At 48.5% G+C, this 20,035-nt stretch overlaps 9 protein-coding genes across 9 annotated transcripts; 5 read left to right on the top strand and 4 right to left on the bottom strand.

The window, feature by feature from the left end:
• Window positions 1-1,348: 1,348 nt before the first annotated feature.
• DFJ58DRAFT_640568 (Rho family DH domain-containing guanine nucleotide exchange factor) lies at window positions 1,349-1,802 on the top strand (the record flags this gene model as incomplete). Its single annotated transcript, XM_041381343.1, has 2 exons — window positions 1,349-1,642; window positions 1,698-1,802. Coding segments are annotated over 2 exons (399 nt in total), but the record flags the coding sequence as incomplete, so codon positions are not given.
• A 209-nt stretch (window positions 1,803-2,011) lies between these two features.
• DFJ58DRAFT_668526 (HDEL sequence binding protein) lies at window positions 2,012-3,076 on the top strand (the record flags this gene model as incomplete). Its single annotated transcript, XM_041382705.1, has 4 exons — window positions 2,012-2,169; window positions 2,225-2,482; window positions 2,536-2,631; window positions 3,040-3,076. Coding segments are annotated over 4 exons (549 nt in total), but the record flags the coding sequence as incomplete, so codon positions are not given.
• A 1,953-nt stretch (window positions 3,077-5,029) lies between these two features.
• Window positions 5,030-7,473, top strand: DFJ58DRAFT_861802 (uncharacterized protein). Its single transcript, XM_041394052.1, has one exon. The coding sequence runs from the start codon at window positions 5,071-5,073 to the stop codon at window positions 7,393-7,395; it is 2,325 nt and encodes a 774-aa protein (XP_041237965.1). The 5' UTR covers window positions 5,030-5,070; the 3' UTR covers window positions 7,396-7,473.
• Window positions 7,474-8,426: 953 nt separating this feature from the next.
• Window positions 8,427-10,326, bottom strand: DFJ58DRAFT_733966 (S-adenosyl-L-methionine-dependent methyltransferase; the record flags this gene model as incomplete). The annotated part of the gene is made up of 11 exons (XM_041386382.1): window positions 8,427-8,508; window positions 8,566-8,687; window positions 8,737-8,798; window positions 8,857-8,953; window positions 9,010-9,114; window positions 9,177-9,316; window positions 9,368-9,428; window positions 9,488-9,502; window positions 9,555-9,790; window positions 9,849-10,029; window positions 10,078-10,326. 11 exons carry the CDS (start codon window positions 10,324-10,326, stop codon window positions 8,427-8,429), a joined length of 1,350 nt encoding a protein of 449 aa, XP_041237966.1.
• Window positions 10,327-11,824: 1,498 nt separating this feature from the next.
• Window positions 11,825-11,974, top strand: DFJ58DRAFT_625075 (uncharacterized protein; the record flags this gene model as incomplete). Its single annotated transcript, XM_041381096.1, has 1 exon — window positions 11,825-11,974. A coding segment is annotated over one exon (150 nt), but the record flags the coding sequence as incomplete, so codon positions are not given.
• Window positions 11,975-14,457: 2,483 nt separating this feature from the next.
• Window positions 14,458-16,077, bottom strand: DFJ58DRAFT_133567 (putative oxalate decarboxylase/oxidase). The gene is made up of 3 exons (XM_041378805.1): window positions 16,002-16,077; window positions 15,144-15,942; window positions 14,458-15,082 (listed from the first exon to the last, which is right to left on the bottom strand). Exons 2-3 carry the CDS (start codon window positions 15,805-15,807, stop codon window positions 14,499-14,501), a joined length of 1,248 nt encoding a protein of 415 aa, XP_041237968.1. The 5' UTR covers window positions 15,808-15,942; window positions 16,002-16,077; the 3' UTR covers window positions 14,458-14,498.
• Window positions 15,769-16,511, bottom strand: DFJ58DRAFT_709351 (uncharacterized protein). Its single transcript, XM_041383801.1, has 3 exons — window positions 16,188-16,511; window positions 16,002-16,130; window positions 15,769-15,942 (listed from the first exon to the last, which is right to left on the bottom strand). Exons 1-3 carry the CDS (start codon window positions 16,368-16,370, stop codon window positions 15,910-15,912), a joined length of 345 nt encoding a protein of 114 aa, XP_041237969.1. The 5' UTR covers window positions 16,371-16,511; the 3' UTR covers window positions 15,769-15,909.
• Window positions 16,498-18,592, bottom strand: DFJ58DRAFT_814589 (uncharacterized protein). The gene is made up of 4 exons (XM_041391662.1): window positions 17,983-18,592; window positions 17,785-17,927; window positions 17,411-17,732; window positions 16,498-17,361 (listed from the first exon to the last, which is right to left on the bottom strand). Exons 1-4 carry the CDS (start codon window positions 18,146-18,148, stop codon window positions 16,655-16,657), a joined length of 1,338 nt encoding a protein of 445 aa, XP_041237970.1. The 5' UTR covers window positions 18,149-18,592; the 3' UTR covers window positions 16,498-16,654.
• On the top strand, window positions 18,569-19,538 carry DFJ58DRAFT_133454 (uncharacterized protein). The gene is made up of 3 exons (XM_041378803.1): window positions 18,569-18,760; window positions 18,850-19,206; window positions 19,254-19,538. Exons 2-3 carry the CDS (start codon window positions 18,965-18,967, stop codon window positions 19,423-19,425), a joined length of 414 nt encoding a protein of 137 aa, XP_041237971.1. The 5' UTR covers window positions 18,569-18,760; window positions 18,850-18,964; the 3' UTR covers window positions 19,426-19,538.
• Window positions 19,539-20,035: the final 497 nt, after the last annotated feature.

Genomic DNA, 20,035 nt, shown 5'->3' on the forward strand with positions numbered 1-20,035 from the left:
TTCCAGCGGCGGAATGACAGGTGATGTATGCGACACTCTCCTCAGAGCTATTGCAGAGGAGGAGTGTGATGATATTGACGATGCTCCTACTACCTACGACTTGTGATGTTTGCTTTTCCTGCTCAATTGTTGTGGATTTTGTTTCACTCCTTCTTACACTGCTCTTACTTCTGTTTGCCTGGCATCTTGCAATGTTTCTTGCGTCATATCGTGATTTCAATTGTGAACTGTTCTATCTTCCTTGACTATCTTCATTTGGTCTTAGCAAGCCCTCACTCGTTTGTGCCTGTCTGCACTTGTGCGTGCCCATCTTCACTCATGTGTGCCCATCTGTACTCATTTGTGCTCATCTGCACTTGTTTGCGGGAGGATAATTCTAGACCACTAGTGGTACAGCTGCCAGTGTCATCGGGAATGAAGCATTCTGCCTCAAATATTTTTTGCGTCCTCCTTACATTAATTACAGCTCAAACTCTGGGCCGCCTCGGCCATCTGGTAGTCAAGGACATACTTCTGAAGATTCATCTTTAGTGATCATGGCCGACATAAAGAATGATTTCCTCGGCAGAATACCAGAGGTAAGTGACCTCATGTCGTTCACCATAGGCGTCTGACCTAAGGTTCGTTTGTCAGGCAAAATTCCGGCTGTAAGTGACCTCATGTTGTTCACTGCCGGCTGACCAGGAGGACCATTCAGTCTTCCACCCTCGTTCATTGGGAATCCCCCCAAACTCGGCAGAATACCAGGGTTAGTGACCTCATGTCATTCACCATAGGCGTTAATTGGGAATCCCCCCTGCTCATTTGAGGGCTCCTCGCACACAGCATACGGAAGACGAGTTCGAGCTTGTAATGGGCATCTTTGAGAAGGTCACCCATGACACAACGGAGTTTTTGCACCATGCAAGTTGATTTACCTGACTACCATATTGCACGCTGATGCGTCTCACAGGGCCTCGAGTCCGGCATGACATTTCCTCCATTTACAGACTATCAAGAAGCATTCTCTTCCCCACTACCGCCCTCTATGTTTGCCATGTTCACGGTACCGACTTGGATACCACAAACCTGCTCTACTACTGCGCCTGGCGAAAGTCATTTATCCTTATTGGCGTGATCGCCGCATCGAAAGAAAAGGCCACCGAATTATACCCACTTTAAATGTGAGTATCTTTATGTTTGTATGATTCGAGCAAAGTGTTAATACTACTTATCAGTTCAATGAGTCGCCCTTTCTGTTATGACTGGACTTCACATCACCCAAAGTTCGACCGTTAAATTAGCGCTAAACCCTACATTCATCCAACTCGACACTGCTCTCATGTACTCTGCACCACCTTCTGCACAGGTCTGGATAAATGGGCTGAAAGATAGTGACATCATCCCCGCTGAACATCGTGCAGACTTCATCACACAGGTCTTCTGGAACATCCACGAAATCATCACAGTAAATACCCGCCTTCGAGACGCACTCAACAAGCAACAAAAGTCGTACACTGTCGTGGAGCACATCGGGGACATCCTTCTGGATTCTGTGCTGCATTTCGCACCCTTCGTAAGCTATGGTGCTCACCAACTGTATGGCAAGTATGAGTTCGAAAAAGAGAAGAGCTCCAATCCGGTGTTCGCACAGTTTGTGGAAGTGAGTCGATTTTCCATATCGCTGTTCTTCTTGCTGATTGATGCGGTTTTTTTAGAACACGGAAAAATTGCCAGAATCGCGCAAGCTTGAGCTCAATGGATATTTGACAAAGCCAACCACACGATTAGCTCGATATCCGTATCTGCACTCGTCTGTGCTTGTCATTCTGACGCCCAAGCCGCTTTCCGCCAGAGGTGAGCCTTTTCCGCGAAGGACTATGATAAAGCGATTGATTTCTACTTCCTCCCTCAGGCTGACTGCTCTCAGAACAATCTTCAATGGAGTCTCGATGTCGAAGACGGTCACCCTCAAAGCATTCAATGTTGATTCACAGATTTGTCCTTTCTCAAGCGTGTCCCATGTCTGCTAGGTATTTCATTCAAGACACAGGCTCTCTACGCCCTCGTATTCATGACACGCTACATCGACCTGCTATTTCGCTGGGTGTCTGTTTACAACTTCGTCATGAAGCTATTCTTCATAAGCAGTAGTTGTCACATCCTCTACATCATGACGTACCGTTTCCGGTTCGTACTCACTAATGACTGCCTTCCGCATGAATATTGACCTTGGTTTTGATAGTCCGACGCATGACCCCTCCATTGACACGTTCAAGATTGAATATCTTCTTGGGCCATCCTTCTTTCTATCGCTGATATTCAACTACGCGTTCGAGCCAACCGAAATTCTCTGGACATTTTCTATATATCTCGAATCTGTCGCCATTTTCCCCCAGTTGTTCATGTTGCAGCGTACTGGCGAGGCGGAGACAATTACAACGCACTATTTGGCTGCTCTGGGTCTTTATCGTGCTCTGTACCTTCCCAACTGGATATATAGGTATGCACGCGTTCGGTGGATTCTGTTTATGGTCGAACAATTTTGCCCTCCAGATACTTTACGGAGGACGTGGTGGATCCCATAGCTGTCACAGCTGGACTGGTGCAAACCGGGCTTTACCTCGACTTCTTCTACGTTTACTTTACAAAGTGGGTCTTTTATAACATGATCCCTGCGCCAAATGCATGCTCATCAATGTCATATGATCTTTTTCTACTTTCAAGTCTTCCGCCTCACTTGACTCTGTGATAGCTTGAAGACGAGACTCGAGTTGGTACTGAACGTCCTTTAGAGGTCCGTCAACATCAGGTGTACTATGACTCAGCTCCGGCTTCAAGGCTTGTGTCATCTGTAGTAGCAGTCACTCGAGAAAGGTCAACCTGATTCGCTCCAGATATCGTCTCGAACAGCTAAGGCTACTTTCTTGTCACAGTTTGGAGTTGTGGTCTCGCATCGACTTCACCTTTGTGATGCGTTCGAAGAGCCTATTGATATCTTCGTCTGGTAAATTATCAAGAGCAGGATCCAGGCCAAGGCGTGCAAGATGTCATTCCCAGAGTCCTCCACGGCCAGAAGTTCGAGCTCCCAGCATGAGTTTGCGTATGATCGTGGTCATGGTGTACTGTACATTTGTAGAACCCATATTGGACCTGTCCTACAACAGCCGCTTCTATTCCTGCCTCCCCAACATCCTCAACAACCAATATCGCCACCTCGATCTCCGCGGCATACGACCTCCTCCTTCCTCTCCTCTCTCCCTTGCTTTTTCCCCTCTTTCCCCTCCTCTCTCCCCTGCTCTCTCTCTACTCTGCTCTCCTCTCTCCCCTCCAAGTCTCTGTCCTGCGGCTTGTCTTTCGGCTCTGTGCTGTCGCTCAGTCATCCGTTGCTCTCGTAAGTATCACGCGCGAACAACACTGCAGTACAACTAACATTTACTTTAGATTTTGATCAAACATTCATCGGACCACTGTACGTTATCTTGGGGACCCATAGGTACTTGAATTGTTATATGTCGATTGACGATGATTGTAGATCCTGTAGTAGTAGATATTGATAGCTTGCTGGCCGTAGATCAAGGCGATAATCTATTTTTAGTAACTTATTCTCAGCTGGGCGCTCTCTTTAGTCGCCGACGGGCATCTTAGACTTAGTAAATTCTAGCCTCACTGGTCACGACAGTACCGCATTCCGCCATATCCCGTTTACTCGTCGCAGATGAACACAACTTATTGGTGAGTTATTCTTTGCTTCCATCACGTCCAAATATACTGAGTTATTTATGCAGCCTCCATGCTTCGCGAGCACGGCACACAGCGACCTTCAGTATTTGAGCTCCTCGCTCAAGTACACGCCATACAAGGTACCAAATCGCGCTTCACCTACGACATTCCTCCGCCTCATCCTCTCGCATGAGGCCGCAGTCTATGCTTGCCCTTCCAATGCTTAAAGGTATGCAGGGCTTCCTGATCTGTGCCCTCCCGCCCATCACAGCTCACCTTGAAACTTTTCAGGATCAGATGCATGCGGTGGGCCAAAAAGCCTGTGGGCTTCAGATAGAGCGCAAGATGTGTCAGTATCTGGATTGGGAGCTCAATGTGGATCCAGTGACGCTTAGGGAGTTCGAGGACATGGTCAAGAAGGATTTTGTAGGTCAAGGACCTTTCCCAACTTACATTCTTCCCTCATCATCTAAGACAACCCCTCCTCCTACCACAGATCCCTGCCCGCTTCCTCCAACCACTTTGGCACCTACGCCTACATATGGCCATCATTATCCTTCACCGCCAAAGCCTGATTTCCCTCCGCCCAACTCTTCCTACATCACACCACCCACATCGCCAGACACGCCGTCACCAAGTTATTTAACATCAACGTCTCCAGCGTCAACAGCATCTCCTCCAACACCCCCAGGTATGGAGGACTGTACGACTCGCATCGTTTCAGCTTCGTCTTCACCAGGTATCCCAAAATTCCCTCCGCCCAACTCTTCCTACATCACACCACCCACATCAGCGGACACGCCATCACCAAGTTATTCAACACCAACGTCTCCAGCATCAACGGTATCTCCTCCAACACCCCCAGGTATGGGACTCGCATCATTTCAGCTTCGTCTTCACTAGGTATCCCAAAATTCCCTCCACCCAACTCTTCCTACATCACACCACCCACATCAGCGGACACGCCATCACCAAGTTATTCAACACCAACGTCTCCAGCATCAACGGTATCTCCTCCAACACCCCCAGGTATGGGACTCGCATCATTTCAGCTTCGTCTTCACCAGGTATCCCAAAATTCCCTCCACCCAACTCTTCCTACATCACACCACCCACATCGTCCGACACGCCATTACCAAGTTATTCACCATCAACGTCTCCGGCATCAACAGCATCTCCTCCAACACCCCCTGTAGCACAATATCATATATATATATTATTATTATTATTATTCTACTAGAGCTGGCTTGAGCTGGCTTGAAGACCTTAAATGCGGCTCCATTAACTAGACCAAGCTACTAATTACATAAGCTATAACTACATACACGGTTTGGCTAACTAAAGCTCCACTCACGGCTAAAGCCGGCCATGAGCCGGAGCCGCGGCAACACTAGCCGTGATGATCTTGTGGCAGAGTTGACAAACCTCATCGTCAATGATGAGCATTTGGCGTTGATCAGTCCTGGGGGCATGGGAAAGAGTTCTGTGGCCAAAGCCATCATTAATGAGCCGCTTGTCATGGAGAAATTTGCCAATTGGCGCTTTTTCGTGACTTACGATGGCCTAGATCCTTCGACCATCACCTTCGAAATTTTTATGACTCGTTTCGCAAGAACCCTTGGCATTGAGATCGCCGGCACTGATCCCATGCGGCAGATTTCTACTTTTCTTCGCTCTGCCAGCGCCCTCATTGTCCTGGATAATGCTGAGACCTTTGAAGAGGCCAGTGCATCGTCGGCACTTGGAGAAATACCGCCAGCCATCGCTGAAATGGCTAATATCCCTGGCGTCATTCTGGTTCTCACGTCACGCAGTAGAAGAAATGTACTAAACGTGCGATGGATTACCAAGGATATTCTGCCACTGGACCTGAGCTCTGCTCAAGTAATGTTCTTTCAAATTTATCAGCACGCCAATTCTAGCGAAACTGAAGAAGATATAAAAGGCTTGCTCGAGGAGTTGGATTTTCATCCCCTTTCCATCAGCATACTCGCAAACGCTGCACAACAAAATGGCTGGTCTCCAGCCACGCTGCTCAAGAGATGGAACGATCGGCACAGCAAGGTGCTCGACGCTGGCCAGGGGAAGCTGCGGAGCTTGTCAGACACAATGCAGCTGTCGCTCAGCTCGCCATCAGTCCAGAATCTCGGCAAAGATGGTCTTCGTGCTTTAGCCATTATCGCCTTCTCGCCTCAGGGTCTCAACGAGGACCTGGCTACTGATTTATTGCCATCGCTTCCGCAAGTCGACACTATATGCGATGTCCTATGCATGCAATCACTCGTTTATCATCAAGATAACTTTATCAAGGTGCTCGCCCCCATTCGGCATTACGTGCAAGATTCGTTGCAAGCACCTGACTCTGCGTGTTTGCAAGATATGTGTACCTTCTACTATTACACTGTCCGACGGTATTCAAACAAACGAGATAGTCATGCTGATATCATTATCTCGGATCACCTCAACATCGAGCACGTAATTGGTATCAACCTTGCCTGCGTCCAAGATGGCAATAAAGAGACCTATGACATTTGCTGGAGGTTTTTACAGTGTTTAAAGCAGCATCTACCTCGCCCGACTACTCTTACCCCTGCTATTTCCAATATCCGAGTCGTCGAAAACTCTTCCACGTGGACGCTAAAAGCACACTGCTTGTTGACTCTTGCGCACCTATACAGCACACTTTCTCAACTCGTCGAAGCATCGCAGGCTTTTCAAGCTGCCGAGGCGCTCTACCTCACTGCCGGCAACCCCGAGAGCATGGGGTATTGTCTTACAATTCGTGCAGACGCACTGAGAGCTCAAGGTCGCTTTATTCAGTCCCAAAATCTCTTAGATGATCTTCAGCACTCCGACTCTTGGGAGTCTCTCAGCGAAACAACAAAAGCCCGAGCTCGGATTGTTATGGATATGGCCCGGATGTACACATTCACAGTATCTGCGGATGAACTATTTGTGAAGTCGACGGAAGATCATGTCTGGGGCTTGGATTCCAAGATTTGGCACTGGCGGGCCAAATTTTGTCATGGGGGAGACGCTGTCCAGGTGCACACCCACTTAGAAGACCTGTTCCTGCAATCCACAAGTACCGGAAATCTCTTCAACCGCAGGGACGCACTTGACGGGCTTGCACAAATAGCAGTTTGTGAAGGCAGGTTATCCGACGCAATGGATATCCTGCATACGCTTGTAGGGATTTTTGAGGGACAACATTCCGATGACGCCCTTCGGGCCATTGTGGGAAAGGCTGTTGTCGCGAGCAAGCAAGGGAATTGTGACCTTGCGAGGAAGCTCATACAGAAAGCCTCGGAATCCTTCCCATTCTTCGTGGTAAGCAATGCGCGCATATTCCTCCAGCGATCTTACGGCTCGGCATGCATCGAGCTCACCGCAGGCGACTGCGACAGGGCCGAGACTTATTTCACCACTATAATCGAAGCCTGCGACATGCAAAGCAATCTGCTGCTCAAGGCATGCAGCACACGTGGTCTGGGGGAGATTGCATTTGCGCGTAGTAATTTTGCTCTAGCTGCGCAGCGCTTCGAAGAGACACGGTCTTTGTGCGTTGAGATGGGAGTGCCTGTCCAGCATCTGTACAGTTGTTGCTTGCCACTCTATACATTACCAGACAAATTCAAAGGATGGTCGTTATTCCTGGAGGGCCTATCGCCATTTGCGAACGATACTACGTAGATCGTATACGTTATGTAGCCAGCGGGTTGTATTTCACGAGTAGTTTCGTCAACATTGAATTATATCTATGGCAAGGAAGTAATGGGACAAACCCCAGATATAGTACGGTCAGCCCTTGATTAGTCCTCATTCTAGGTTGTTCTGACCGCTCGAACCTCTTCTCTGCTTTGCAAATCACACTTTCTCTGTCAGATGGGCGTGCTCATGCTTAATCGGAAGATAACTCAGTTAAGCGTCCTGGTCAAGAATAGTGGAGGAAGGAGAAAGAAATAACCAATTCAACCACTGTCTTCACAATCGACGCCCGCGTGTGGATGAGGTTGGAAATGATGATGATACGAGTGGCCAATTGACCTGCCGAATTCCTGATAAAAAAAACAGCCAGACTATGACTCTACATTAGACAATTAAGTTGTTCGTGATCAATAGAGCATAGAGTGGGCACCTTGTGTATCAAGCAATTACGTTGGCTTGCGCTTCAGGTCGATCACGTTCCGAACTCTTCCTCTTTGCTCGCATAAATCATATTATTTGGTTACCCTTACGGACCATTGGAGGTGTTGTGCGGCCCTGTTTATATCCATACAAGAGGGCACAGTACTATGCACGCCGTTCGAGACGATGTCGATCAGGTACGGTGATAGCGGCCTAGTAGCAGTGATAGAGGGTCCGGCTCGACACGCTGTTTTCTACCGTCTTTGTTCAATATTCAATGCGAGTACTCACCACTGACTGGTTATTGCTGCATTGCACTTAATGCCGCTATCGGCATCTGATCCTCCTCGTTATTCTTCCGGCATGCAGTGACCTTGGAACATTAATGTTCAGCACCGAGCACGACTTATGAAATGTCCAATGACATTCGATAATCATGTGTGATTTAGCGCGGAGACTTGGTTCTAGTATGTGTGTAAGTTGCCATGGTCTGTTTTACTACTAACTTCAAGTTTGCTTGTCGTCCTCGTCGTCTTCAGTAAATTATGGTGGCAGACAATGATATACACCACGTATCGAAGAGCTTGCCTCTGGACTCAGTTCTGAGCGATTCTGAACTCCATGACCATGGTATCCACAAGATCATAAACCTGGGTGAATACTAAGCCAACAGAGGCCCTGTCAATTATCACCAGTCAACCACCGTCATATCAAAATATACTAGAATGAACTTACCCAAGGATCTTCACTTCGTCCAGGGTTCGTTCCTTCGAATTATGAGCAAGCCACATCGTCATGTCCATTTGGTATGGTATGAGAGCGCCTGCCCCAAAGTTCGGTAACATAGGTTCAGGGGCCTTGGGATCATGAATTCAGAAATACACCGGACTGCACTCTGAAACTCACGGTGCTTAGCTCGTCGGTTCCAATGTCACGTTCCTGCAATGTGTGAAAGAGCACGCAATCATCTAGCACACAAGGCATTGGCTTTGCAGAAAATACTCCACTGAACCGCAGCTGACTTACGAATTAGCACTCTGCTGTTTGGTCCCATGACCTTGCGAATATTACGAAGGATAATCGTTGCCTCGCGGTCGTGCCAGTCGTGGATAACGTGCCTTAACTACATAATAAGATGCTCGAGTTCCTGGGGATGCAGGGAGGAAAAGAAGCTCTTACATAATAAACATCCTTCCCAGCAACAGGTACATCCTCGAGAAAATTGAGTGGCACGAACTCCACACGCCCGTCCAGCAGTGCCTCGGGAGCATTCTTCTTCCATACCTAATCAAATATGAATAAGGTACCCGCTGAGGTGATTATGGGTACTGGATATTTGAACTCACATTCTGTGCCTCCAGAAGAACTTCCGGAAGATCCTGATCAGTTATTCTGATATGAGGGAACATTTTCGCCAGAGGAGTGGAGAATGTCCCAATGCCACATCCGATATCCACCACAGATGAGATATTGTCCCAAGGATAGTCTTGCGACCTACATCAGACACGCTAACGATTCATAAATAGCGATGACTTACGATGTAGAACTGCAGAACCGCCCACCGTCTCATTTTGGCCAAGCATGGCCCTATGATACAGCTATACATGTGACTCTGTGAACCGGCAGTCGTGGATGAAGCAGAGTGCTCTGCACGCACCTCTCGTTTCTCATCCTATAAAAATTGTCAAGCGAAGCCTGAGGACAGTGTGACAACGAAAGCTCACATCGTCCTTGATCGCTTGAAAGTAGTTAGCATTCATACCCTCCTTCCTGAAGGCCAATACCCGAGGTGCTTTGTCGAGCTCATTTGAATGAGCAAATTCTTCGTCAATCATACTCTCATAGAGAACTGCGGCGTATTTCGAGATCATCTGAGTATGAAGTCCTGCAAAACATCCAGTGTTGTTTGTTGACTTGAGTATCAGGGATAGTCGAGTGTTCGCGAAGACGTCTCGTTCGACTGTTTAATAGTACATTACAGGCTTCAGAGAAACGTTGTCAATTGTCATGCACATTACCTTCTTTAAAGCAACCCATGAGGGATAAAGCTCGCAAGATGCGAGCAGTCTTGCTCTTGTCGAGGTTGACTGCTTCAGCCAGCCTGTCCACACTAAGACCTTCTGGATGTTCGTCCAAAACATCTGCAATGCGCGCTCGCGAAGCAACATCTGTGCAAGCCCAATTGTAATTGAAAACAAGCTTAGGAAATGAGCAATAGAGGAGAGATCATTTGCAAGAGGGACTCACATTCATCACCGAGTGTTGGGGGGGAGCCAGTATTGCGCTCAATTGGTGGTATGCACCTTCGAGCAGCCTAATTGCCTTTTTGAGGGCAATTGTATCTGTCGCCGAGTCGAGAGGGTGGAAGGCGGTTGCGTCGGCACTAGGGACCCCATGTCCTGTGTTCTTGTATTCCGCGATTGCTTGGCGTGCAGAGGAATTGATGATGTCCAAGAGAGCTTCAAGTTTGGCCTCCGGTTCATTCAAGTTCGTCATCTTTTGGGAATGAAGAAAAAACAGTGCTCCCGTCAGTGGTTTTATACCATGTTTCTTAGTAATAGACAAAAATAAATGTCGTACTAGATGGGTGAATGCACGAACGCAATCATTGGCCGTGGCGACGTCATGATGCATCAAACTCAAACAACATGTGTTGGCTTTCGAGAAGAGTCGTTGGCCCGCATCTCTGCCAGATCTGCTGAGACAGGCCCTGAGAACTCTCAGTGAGAATACTTCAAGTTGGCGTTGATTCTCATGAAGAAGTTCCGTCCTCGTAACCCTTGACTCCCACACATGCTAGTGGAGGAGGGACTTTATCTGTAGGATACGTCTGATTTCTCCGCCGGCTCCACTTCCCGTATTGTCGATCAATCCGACTGTCTAGTATGCCACTCATCAATGTCATGTCTGTAAAAGTATGACTGGGTATGACTGACAGGAACCAACGCACTCGAAAGTCTGCTGCAATTGTGATCCTGCATTAGGCTCAAGATCACACCAAAATATATAGACGCTTTGACGCTGTCACCTGTTGCAAATCTCCAAAACAGATCAATTGTTCAGACCCTATCACAGTTGATAGCCGAAGAAACAAATGATACCTGGTAACTTGAAGTACTTCTTTCTACAATTTGAGCAGGGTAGTATATCTGTTATGATGACAAGATAATTTGGATCTGCACTCAGACCCCATTGAGAGCCAAAGTTTCTAGGCCCAGGTTGGATGGTTTGGAAGTATGGCAAGCGCCGAAAAGGTACTGTAGTGATTTTCGCTGAGGATACATCCAACTGGACAGTGGACGATTGATTAATCGATTACACATGATGATGTATCGGTAAATCATTAATGTATTGATGTCTTGGTGGCCACAGACTACAGTGTACTGGTTTCAGGATGTCAGTTCTCTCAGTCTGAAACACCGATCTTATATTGTTTGTCGATATTTATTTGTCCATTCGGCTTGATACTTCCCCCTCTATCTTTTTCCCTCAGTTCATTTCGGTTGCCCTCATCATGGGCTGTTCCTCATCCTCTCATCCTCTTTCTGATGCTTTGGCTCCTCCTGTCGCCATGGTGGTCTCTGACCAAGAACATTCCAATGATGGATCCTCGGTCGACGGTCGTCTTGACATGCGTTTTACGCAGGTATTTTGGGGTCACTCGAGTTCGTCTGCGTTTTGTGAATCAGTTTCTGTCGGGTGATTTCTTGCCAGTTACGTGTCCTAGTCTCGGACATCTTATTGATCATTTCTTGACTTTCACTCGCAAACAATACATAGACATTGCTCGGGTTCATTCAGTCTCTGTCAAATCTGCCGATCGCAAGGATTATGTACGAGATCTGTTGCGTGTGCACATCTGCAACTCTGATTGTGCGCCGAATCTTCTCGTTTTCAAACATTTGAAGTCTGCCAGGCGTGATTTCTCTCGCGTATCACACATTTTTATTCATATAAATCATCTGGGCAGCGCAATTGGCTCGGGGAGGAAGGTTCTCAACGATATAATCAGGGCAACATCGCTATCAGGCCACAAGATTCTACTGAACTGCGCAATTTATTGCCACCTAGTCATGACGCGTCTGACGAACTGCGGGATGCAATGTGTGTCATTTTTGGTGGTCACTCAAAAACTGACTCGCGAAACTGTCAAACAAATGCGTCCTGTGTTACCAGCATATAGTGCAAATCCTGGAAAGGGTCCCGGTATGCCCAGAGGGCCGTTGCTATGAGTCGGTAGATTGCGAGGAAGAAGACATTATGTAGATCAACGCGATTATCAAGTGACAAGCAGTACGTCTAAGTACTGGTATAGCAACTCCGATGAGTGATTAGACGACACTCGACATGTGAGTAAAACGATTCGAATGGTTACAGGGATGAGCAAGCGTGCAAAAGAGAAGTCGGGGGGCTTGGCGCGTAACCTCAAGGCTTTGACACCCGGCAGTCACGCAAATGACACCGTACTAAGTCGCAGTATGCCACAAAGTGAGCTCGGCAATCAAGCAAGAGCGTTAGTGTTTGGCATAAGCGAGCAAGTACAGCATTTACAACTTACTAGTAAATATGTCTACTTAAGTACGAGGGTGCTGTAGTTGTAAATTTGAGGGGGATGTAATGAGACTGGAAATGCGAACTCTCACGTCAGTGTCAGCTTCTAGACACCATACTTACGAGCAGATTAAACGACCTTGTTCGCAGATCAGATCATTTGACGGATGAGCTTATTCAAGGGGTGGAAAGCGCTGTCAAGCCTACAGTGGCTTACACTCGATATCGGCGTCCGTACCCAAAGCAACGAATACAAGCGTTGAGAAGTATTATATGTCCATCCTTGAGTCCATCTAGGTTAAACTTTTCTAGGTAAGCGTCTACAGCCTTATCCTTGCTACTCCGTGGGGGGACGCTGGCAATAAGGCAACAAATCACGTCAATTATTGGACAATAAGGAAAGTTTGACAGCTCATCAACCCCTGTGTCGACTTCTACAGAACAGAAGTCCCCACTTGATCACGCTTAAGAAAAGTTTCTCAGCTCATCAATCCTTGGAGACCAAAGGACTTCCCTCGCCTGACGACATGTTATTTCCTGAGAATTTTGTCGCCTATGGAACGTCTGGAGGTGACAGTGTTCAGGTATATAAGGTGACTTACCGGAGGCTCCGAATGCAGTTCAGCAGCACATCATAAGTCTAGCAAAGATCCCCTTCATAGCCTCGGCCACTATTTGGTTTTTGTCGGCTGCTCCACCGCCGAAAGACGAAGAAAGGATGGCACCCAACGTGTTTGAATCTTTGAAAGTGGGCGTAACTATTGTGACGCGGTCCTGCACAGAGGCCGGAAGATAAGCTATTACAATACCTGTTCACTTGTCGGATTTGGGTTCGCAAAGAGCGGCGCACCCGAGCAGTCATAGCAGGGAATATGGTCCCCAACACCCAGTGGCTGTTCTGGATGATTTTAATTCCCTCTCTCGTTGGGATACTACAAAAAATTCCTAGAGGATGGTTGAAGTAAGTACACTCCGCATCTCAAAGCACTCACAAAAGGTATGGTATATACAGATGTCCAAAAGCGCGATGCCAGTTCTGCTCTAAGCCACAGGAGTCGATGCGGGAGAAATGATTTGATTACTGCCTATGGACAACTACAGTGTACGACATCTGATTCTGTTAGGACAGAGACGCTGTCAGAAAATTATTTATTATGACGGGTACCTTAGTGACACTGACAGTTAAAAAGTCCTGACGCGGCATTGATGAGGTTTGACGGGGTCGTGATGCGGCATTCACGCGCCTGTGACGCGGCATGCAACTGGGCCCGGCCCTTGACACGGCATAGGTAAGTGAGGAGGTTTATATTAGTACGGGGGCTGACGAAGATGTTGAGGAGAAGTTGTCGTGGTATGAGTAGTGCTTGACCCAGGCCTGACTGAGGCTCGACATGGCATGGTTGGGGGCTTGACGTGGTAATACAGAGTACAGAGGCTATATCAGACTTGACAAGGTGAAGTTGAAGCTTGACAGTGAGACAATACTTCACACCTGCTGTCTGAAAACAAACATTGATCAATGATTAGAGGCAATACAATACAAACACAAGATACACACAACATTCCCAAGTAGTACGAACACGGAGGACAAGCACTGTAAAACTGATGAGCTGAATGCAGCACTCCAGGGTCTGTACGCAGATGAACATTCATATGTTGATCATTAGCGAGGATTCAAAGTGTTTGGAATTCATTTCGAGCGACATATAAGATAGTGTTTGAACTTGGTTTGAACATAATCTGTGCCTAGGATTTGTGACGGTTGCCGCGTCACATAAGCCGCGGCAGTGCCGTGTCAGTGGTCACAGGCGCCAGGCGCGGCAGGACCGGGTCAATTTCACCTGGCCCGCTCTGGCGATATAGGTTCGATAATTTTGCACGCAACAAGCCTTGTGGTTCAAGGAGACGGTATATAGACGATTTTTCAAGCGACTCGAGGCATTCAACAGTATCCGTAATGTTAGTGTTGGTCCTGGACTCCTGGCCACTGCAACGAGCCAGTAGACTCCGAGTCAGGCTGATGCCTGGCCAAGCCTATCAATGAACTGATGAGCAGCCGCGTCATGGTTATCAAGGATTCGAGTCATACTACATTATGCGGATCAGCGCTTTGACAATCACAACTTGGCCTTTGCAGGCTTCACTGGCTCCTTTCCCTCGCTCTTCCGCAGCGCTTCCATAAACTTCCTCCCTTCCTCACTGTCTTGCAAGTTCAGGTGTTCCAACACCATCTGGCTAGGAGAACCTTTTAACCATTGCTCCAAAGAAAAGTCTTCAAACTTCGGTGCACGAAAGACCTCAAGCATCTCCACTTCTTCATCCCCGATGTTCTCCACGTAATGACCAAGGCTGCGGGGCACAATTCCGACGTCTCCAGGTTGATAATCAAAAGTACGCGCGTTCCCGCTGCCAGCGAAAACAGTTATTCGAGCACGACCACGAATGAAGAACGACCATTCATCGGCATTCGGGTGCCAGTGGAGCTCCCGTAGGCCATGAGGTTCTATAGTCACATGGGCGGCGGCAATCGTTGTCGAGACAGGGAAATTTGAGGTGTCAACGATGCGGACTGTACCGCCTGGTGTCTTGAGCGAGGGTTGGGCGAGAAGGCTGTGCGTAAAACGATGCTTGGACTTCGGTACGTCAGACGGCAAGCCAGGCGAGGACGTATCAGGTGTGATCCCGCGAAACATGTACTTTTCTGTTGACGACATTAATTTTTTTACAATGGCAAGAACTGACGGTATCGTCAGATGCATCACCTTTCTGCGACAGTTTGTCGAACACGCTAGGATCAAGGCCAAAGTTCTTGGCCACCACCTCCTTCGGAGTATGAGCCAACCAGTCTGAAAGGAGGAAGGTCTCATCCTCGGAGAAATTTCCATCGTCGAAGATAAGCATGAACTCGCACCCACCCTTACCGACGCCCTGGATGGAATGAGGACGACCTTTTGGTGCGTACCAGATATCCCCCTTGGTCAGATCGGCCTCGTAAGCACCCCCTTCAACATCAAGAACTGTGAACCTGCAGCTGCCCTCGAGCATATACGCCCATTCTGCTTCGCGATGCCAATGAAGCTCTCGGATGGCTCCCTCATCGAGACGCATATTCACCCCCGCGAGCTCTCTGGAGGCGGGCAATTCGCGGACTGTGGTCTGACGTGCCCATCCGCCATCTTCAATACGCATATGCGAGTCTGCGAATGACCATTTGAGCGAAGGGAGAGTGCCCCGATCCGTCGAGGGAGGGTGGACGAGATCAGGAGCTTGCTTTTCACGCTCAGGGTTTCGAGGCCCGATGATGTTGGAGCCATGATCACCACGACGGGGCTCGGGAGGAGGACTACGCATGATTGTCTGTGACAACTTGTGATGTTCACTGTCGTTCAACCCCTTGGAATTTATGCGTGCGTATGTAGATATCATCGATGACGTAACTATGCAATGACGTTCATGTCTAAATATACTCAAGTTACCGTTCGTGCACCAATGCACGCCAGCATGTGATGATAGCTTCTCCCACTATCTCTATGATGGTTTCGCGAACGGGTCTTCTTCATCCTAGTTAACATACATGAGTTCCATGAAGAGCTGGAGTAGTGGAACGCTCGATTCCGTACCTGCTGTTCTTGCTCTTTCTTCTTCAAAACCCCCGTACGCCGCTCACGTCCATGTTCGACTAGCTCTGGGTTCCTCATAATCTTTCCCTTGATCTCCTCTTGCAAACCGCCGAGCTTGTCTCCGAAATCCTATTATGACGCGACGCGACTTCGTTTAGCTCTGAGATGTGGTGGATGTAAACTTACTGCTCCTTGTTTGTATGCGGGACCGAGCCCAACAGCTCCTGCGTGTCTTTGTGGCGGAACCTGGCTATCTTTGGTGGAGGATTCAGACGTTGCTTGAGTTGGAGCATCCGTGGAAGGCACAGTCGACGTTCCGGGTTGGGTATTAGTGCCTACGGCAGATGGGTGTGCGTCAGACGAAGACATTTCGCTGGTATAGTTATGAATTTGAGTTGAGCAAGTTATTCGAGAGTAGATTTGAGGAGAATGGCACTGCGATTGGCCTGGGTTTTATACTCTTCATGAGCCCCACATACTCCTGCAAATATTTAATTGTGACGTCAATGGATAACTGTGTGGCGTCATTGGTGGCTCGGACGGGAGCAAATATGCTATACCGCATCAAAAGGAACTTGATTATTTGACAAGTATTTGTAGACGAGTCGCAATAGGTATATTATCGTAAGCGCAGGGTGGAGAGCTAAAACAAATCAAGCCGTCATACCAGGCACAACAGCCTTAGCATCTTCAAAATAAGTGCCAAAGCCAGGTATCAAGCGCTTGCTAAAACCACGGGTCCCATGCATGCCAGCGAGTGCGCCCTTATGGGCATTGAAACCCTTCACAGCACCATCAATAGGCGCAAGACCGTGCACCAGTCCTGCATCACGAGATTTGAAGCTACCCGTGAGGCTCTCTGCTCCACTTACGACAGGAGAAACTACCTTGACGGCCTCTGTAACACCAGCGACGACGCGCCCAGGACCTGCAGAACCACCGGCAGTGAGACGCTCAGTTGCACCAAGGACTGGCTTGACAACGACTTCAGCGCTTTGCTGAATACCACCAGTAAGATCACGAGGGACCTTCGATCCGCCAACTGGAACACCGATGGGGGTGATAGGGACAACTGCACCATTCTTCAATGCTGCGGTACGCTCGTCACGAGAAACCTTGGGAACTTCGGCGTTTCCAGTTGAACCACTAGGTTTAGGAATAGCAGCTTCGCTTTCTTGTTTGGACACAGGAATGCACGTATCCGAAGCAGGAGAAAGGGTGTAGCCCTCGGCACAGTCTTTCACAATGCAAAGGCCGTTACCACAACTGACAGTATCGCGATTGACGCCCTTGATATTCTTGCAGTTCACGCCATTAACGGGTGCTTTTCCGTAAGGACATCCCTTGACACATCCACCACCTGTCGATGCATCAGAGTCTGGTGATGTAACCGCGAAGAGACAACTTACATGTTTCGACATCGGTTTTAACATCGACGCACTTCCAAGGCTGACCAGTGGTATCAGGGACGCCACACATGGTGAGGCCATCGGCACACTTGGGCTCATTGACACGACGAGACGGAGCCGGTTTGCTGGGGCATTGCTTGAAGTGACCGCACTTGCCATCGCACTCCATGAGCTGCTCAGGACATTTGCAAGAAGTGGGTCTATCGGGAGGGAACGGAAGGTAGCCATCAGTGCATTCAAAATTGCACGGGTTGGAGTCCGTGCAAAGAGCACTGGCGTGATCAGGGTAAGAGCAGTGTTCGGCTGTCGCAAGGCCTGTGATCTATTATCAAAAAAGTCAGTGAATGCAGCTGGGGATCATGCAAAAATATTACCATGTTCGAGATCAAGGTTTCCACCTTGGTGGAGTCGCCAACAAGTTTGACAGCTTTTTGTGCAACGACGTTTGATTTTACGAATGCGACAACATCCGCGGTGCAAAGGCAGGCGTTGAGGTGGCCTGCGACGGTGGCTTTGCCTGATTTAAATGACGGTCGGCTTTTGAGTCTTAGAGCGAAAGAAAGGCAGCATACCTTGACTATCGAGGACCTCCTGAAGAGTCAGGTCGGTGTCGAGACAACCGCAGGTATCCTGCGTAAGGGTACGCCTAAAAGGACGCGGCGGACCAGGAGGACCAGGAAACAAAGCGAACGCGGTTGACGCAGAGAGGATGGGGAGAGCAAACGATGACAATTTCATGGTAAAGAACGACTTGGAAAAAGAATGTGAGGTGAGATGCGGAAGGTGAGGGAAGTGGGGAGGGAGGCACTGAAGGTAAAGAGACGATAAAATGCCCGTTATATATGCTAGGACTTGCGGAAGAAGCCATTATAGTGTTAGTGCATCCGCTTACCGGGCTCCATTCGCTTATGAGGCTCTTCACAAAATTCACAACAAAAGTTACAACATACCTGATGACGTCACACGCAGCGGCGGAGATCTTTAGCGGACTGTTCACAAACAGTCAACGCATTGCAATCGACATAGGCTAGTGAAGCTTTGAAGCTTCGAAGAGCTGGAGATCGCAAATGCCATTTCGCAAGGCAAGTATACCAGATTCGAGTTGAATCCAGGGGCAACCGATTCAGAGAATTCAGAGGGGGTGCAGAAATGTAAATTTTCAGGACCGTTAGTATATTGAATAGGTAATTATTAGTCCCGGAGTACACGTCAATATTAGCTTCCGCACAGCGTTGTCAGAGAAAATAAAACGCAGGTGGCTCCGTTCGAACCGGATTTCTAGTGCAGCTCGACAGGCCAAGGTTGTTCATGCCAGTAGTGTTGCTCCGAGTTCGTCGTGGTGGCAAATTCGTACGTGACTACGACGTGAGATCGGAATTACTCGGGCTGATCAATCTATGACGCATCTTGGTTGCCCGTACTATTCCGAACGCGATCAGTCCTCGCCGGGGCGGCTCGCGAGCGTCAATCGCCTAATATAAGTACGGCAGGGTTGCGTGTTTGACAAACCACCATCGTGAAAGGCAAAGTCAAAAGTTTCACACAAATACAGTAATGAAGATCGTCACTCAGGAAGAAATCGACGGCCACACCAATGCTACCATCCGCGGTGCAGCAGAAGGTGCACTTCTAAGCGCAGCCGTCGCTATCCCCGGTTCACTGCTGCTAAACCGCCGATGGGCATCCTACCGAGCACTCCCTCTGCCCTTAAAGGTCATGGGTACCGTCATAATGATCGCGCCTTGTATATCCATCCAGGCTGAAAGGCGCGGTCTAGCATTCGATCGTGCACACTGGTAGGTCCCAATGCCTGAAACAAATATTACCGTCTAACGCCCCGCAGGACCGGCGCAGGTAAAATGGAACTGGATAGAGAAGCAGCAGAGGAAGAAGCACGATGGGGAGCTCTGACAACAAAAGACAAAATCGGAGGACTGGGCAACACGACACCAGTACAGCATCATTCTTGGAAGCTGGGCTCTGTCAATGGCAGTCGCTGGCAGCATTATCTCTAAAGATAGGTTTGTGGGTTCTCTTAAGTCGACGGTTGTTCCACGTCTCTGATGCAGACATGTGTGTGCAGACATCAGACGTTACCCCAAAAGATCGTTCAAGTGCGTATGTGGGCACAGGGCCTGACTATTGGCGTCTTAATTGGCGCTGGGATCCTCACGCACAATCAGCGCCAGGCCGCCCTTCAGCGCGGTGAGTTCCGAGTTTCATGTATCCACATGGTGTAGATGCTAATTCCTTCCAGCGGCCGGTTGACCACTCATGGCAAGCCTTGGTTCGTACAATTACCTTATCGTGGACTCACAATGCTTATCGCCCTTCTACAGCTTGCAGAGCAAGCAAGGGAGAAGGAGGGAGGCAAGACTGGCGCATTCGAACGCTCCAAATCTCTCCCACCCTCTGTAGAGTGCTCGCACTTATCACCCACCCATAGACGGATACAGTCATCTCATGATTATATCACCTTGCAACCAAGGTTTCTGGAGTCAGTGCACGATTGCTTCATTTTTCGTCCCTCAGGTCAATAGTTCCGAGTTGCCGATGCTTGACCCTGCACTTCAAAATTTGAACTCTATATTTCACATGTGGTGCAGATAGTGACAGCGTCATCCG

The sequence above is a fragment of the Suillus subalutaceus genome (assembly GCF_016647625.1).
Source record: "Suillus subalutaceus strain FC151 chromosome Unknown DFJ58scaffold_162, whole genome shotgun sequence".
Lineage (NCBI taxonomy): Eukaryota > Fungi > Basidiomycota > Agaricomycetes > Boletales > Suillaceae > Suillus > Suillus subalutaceus.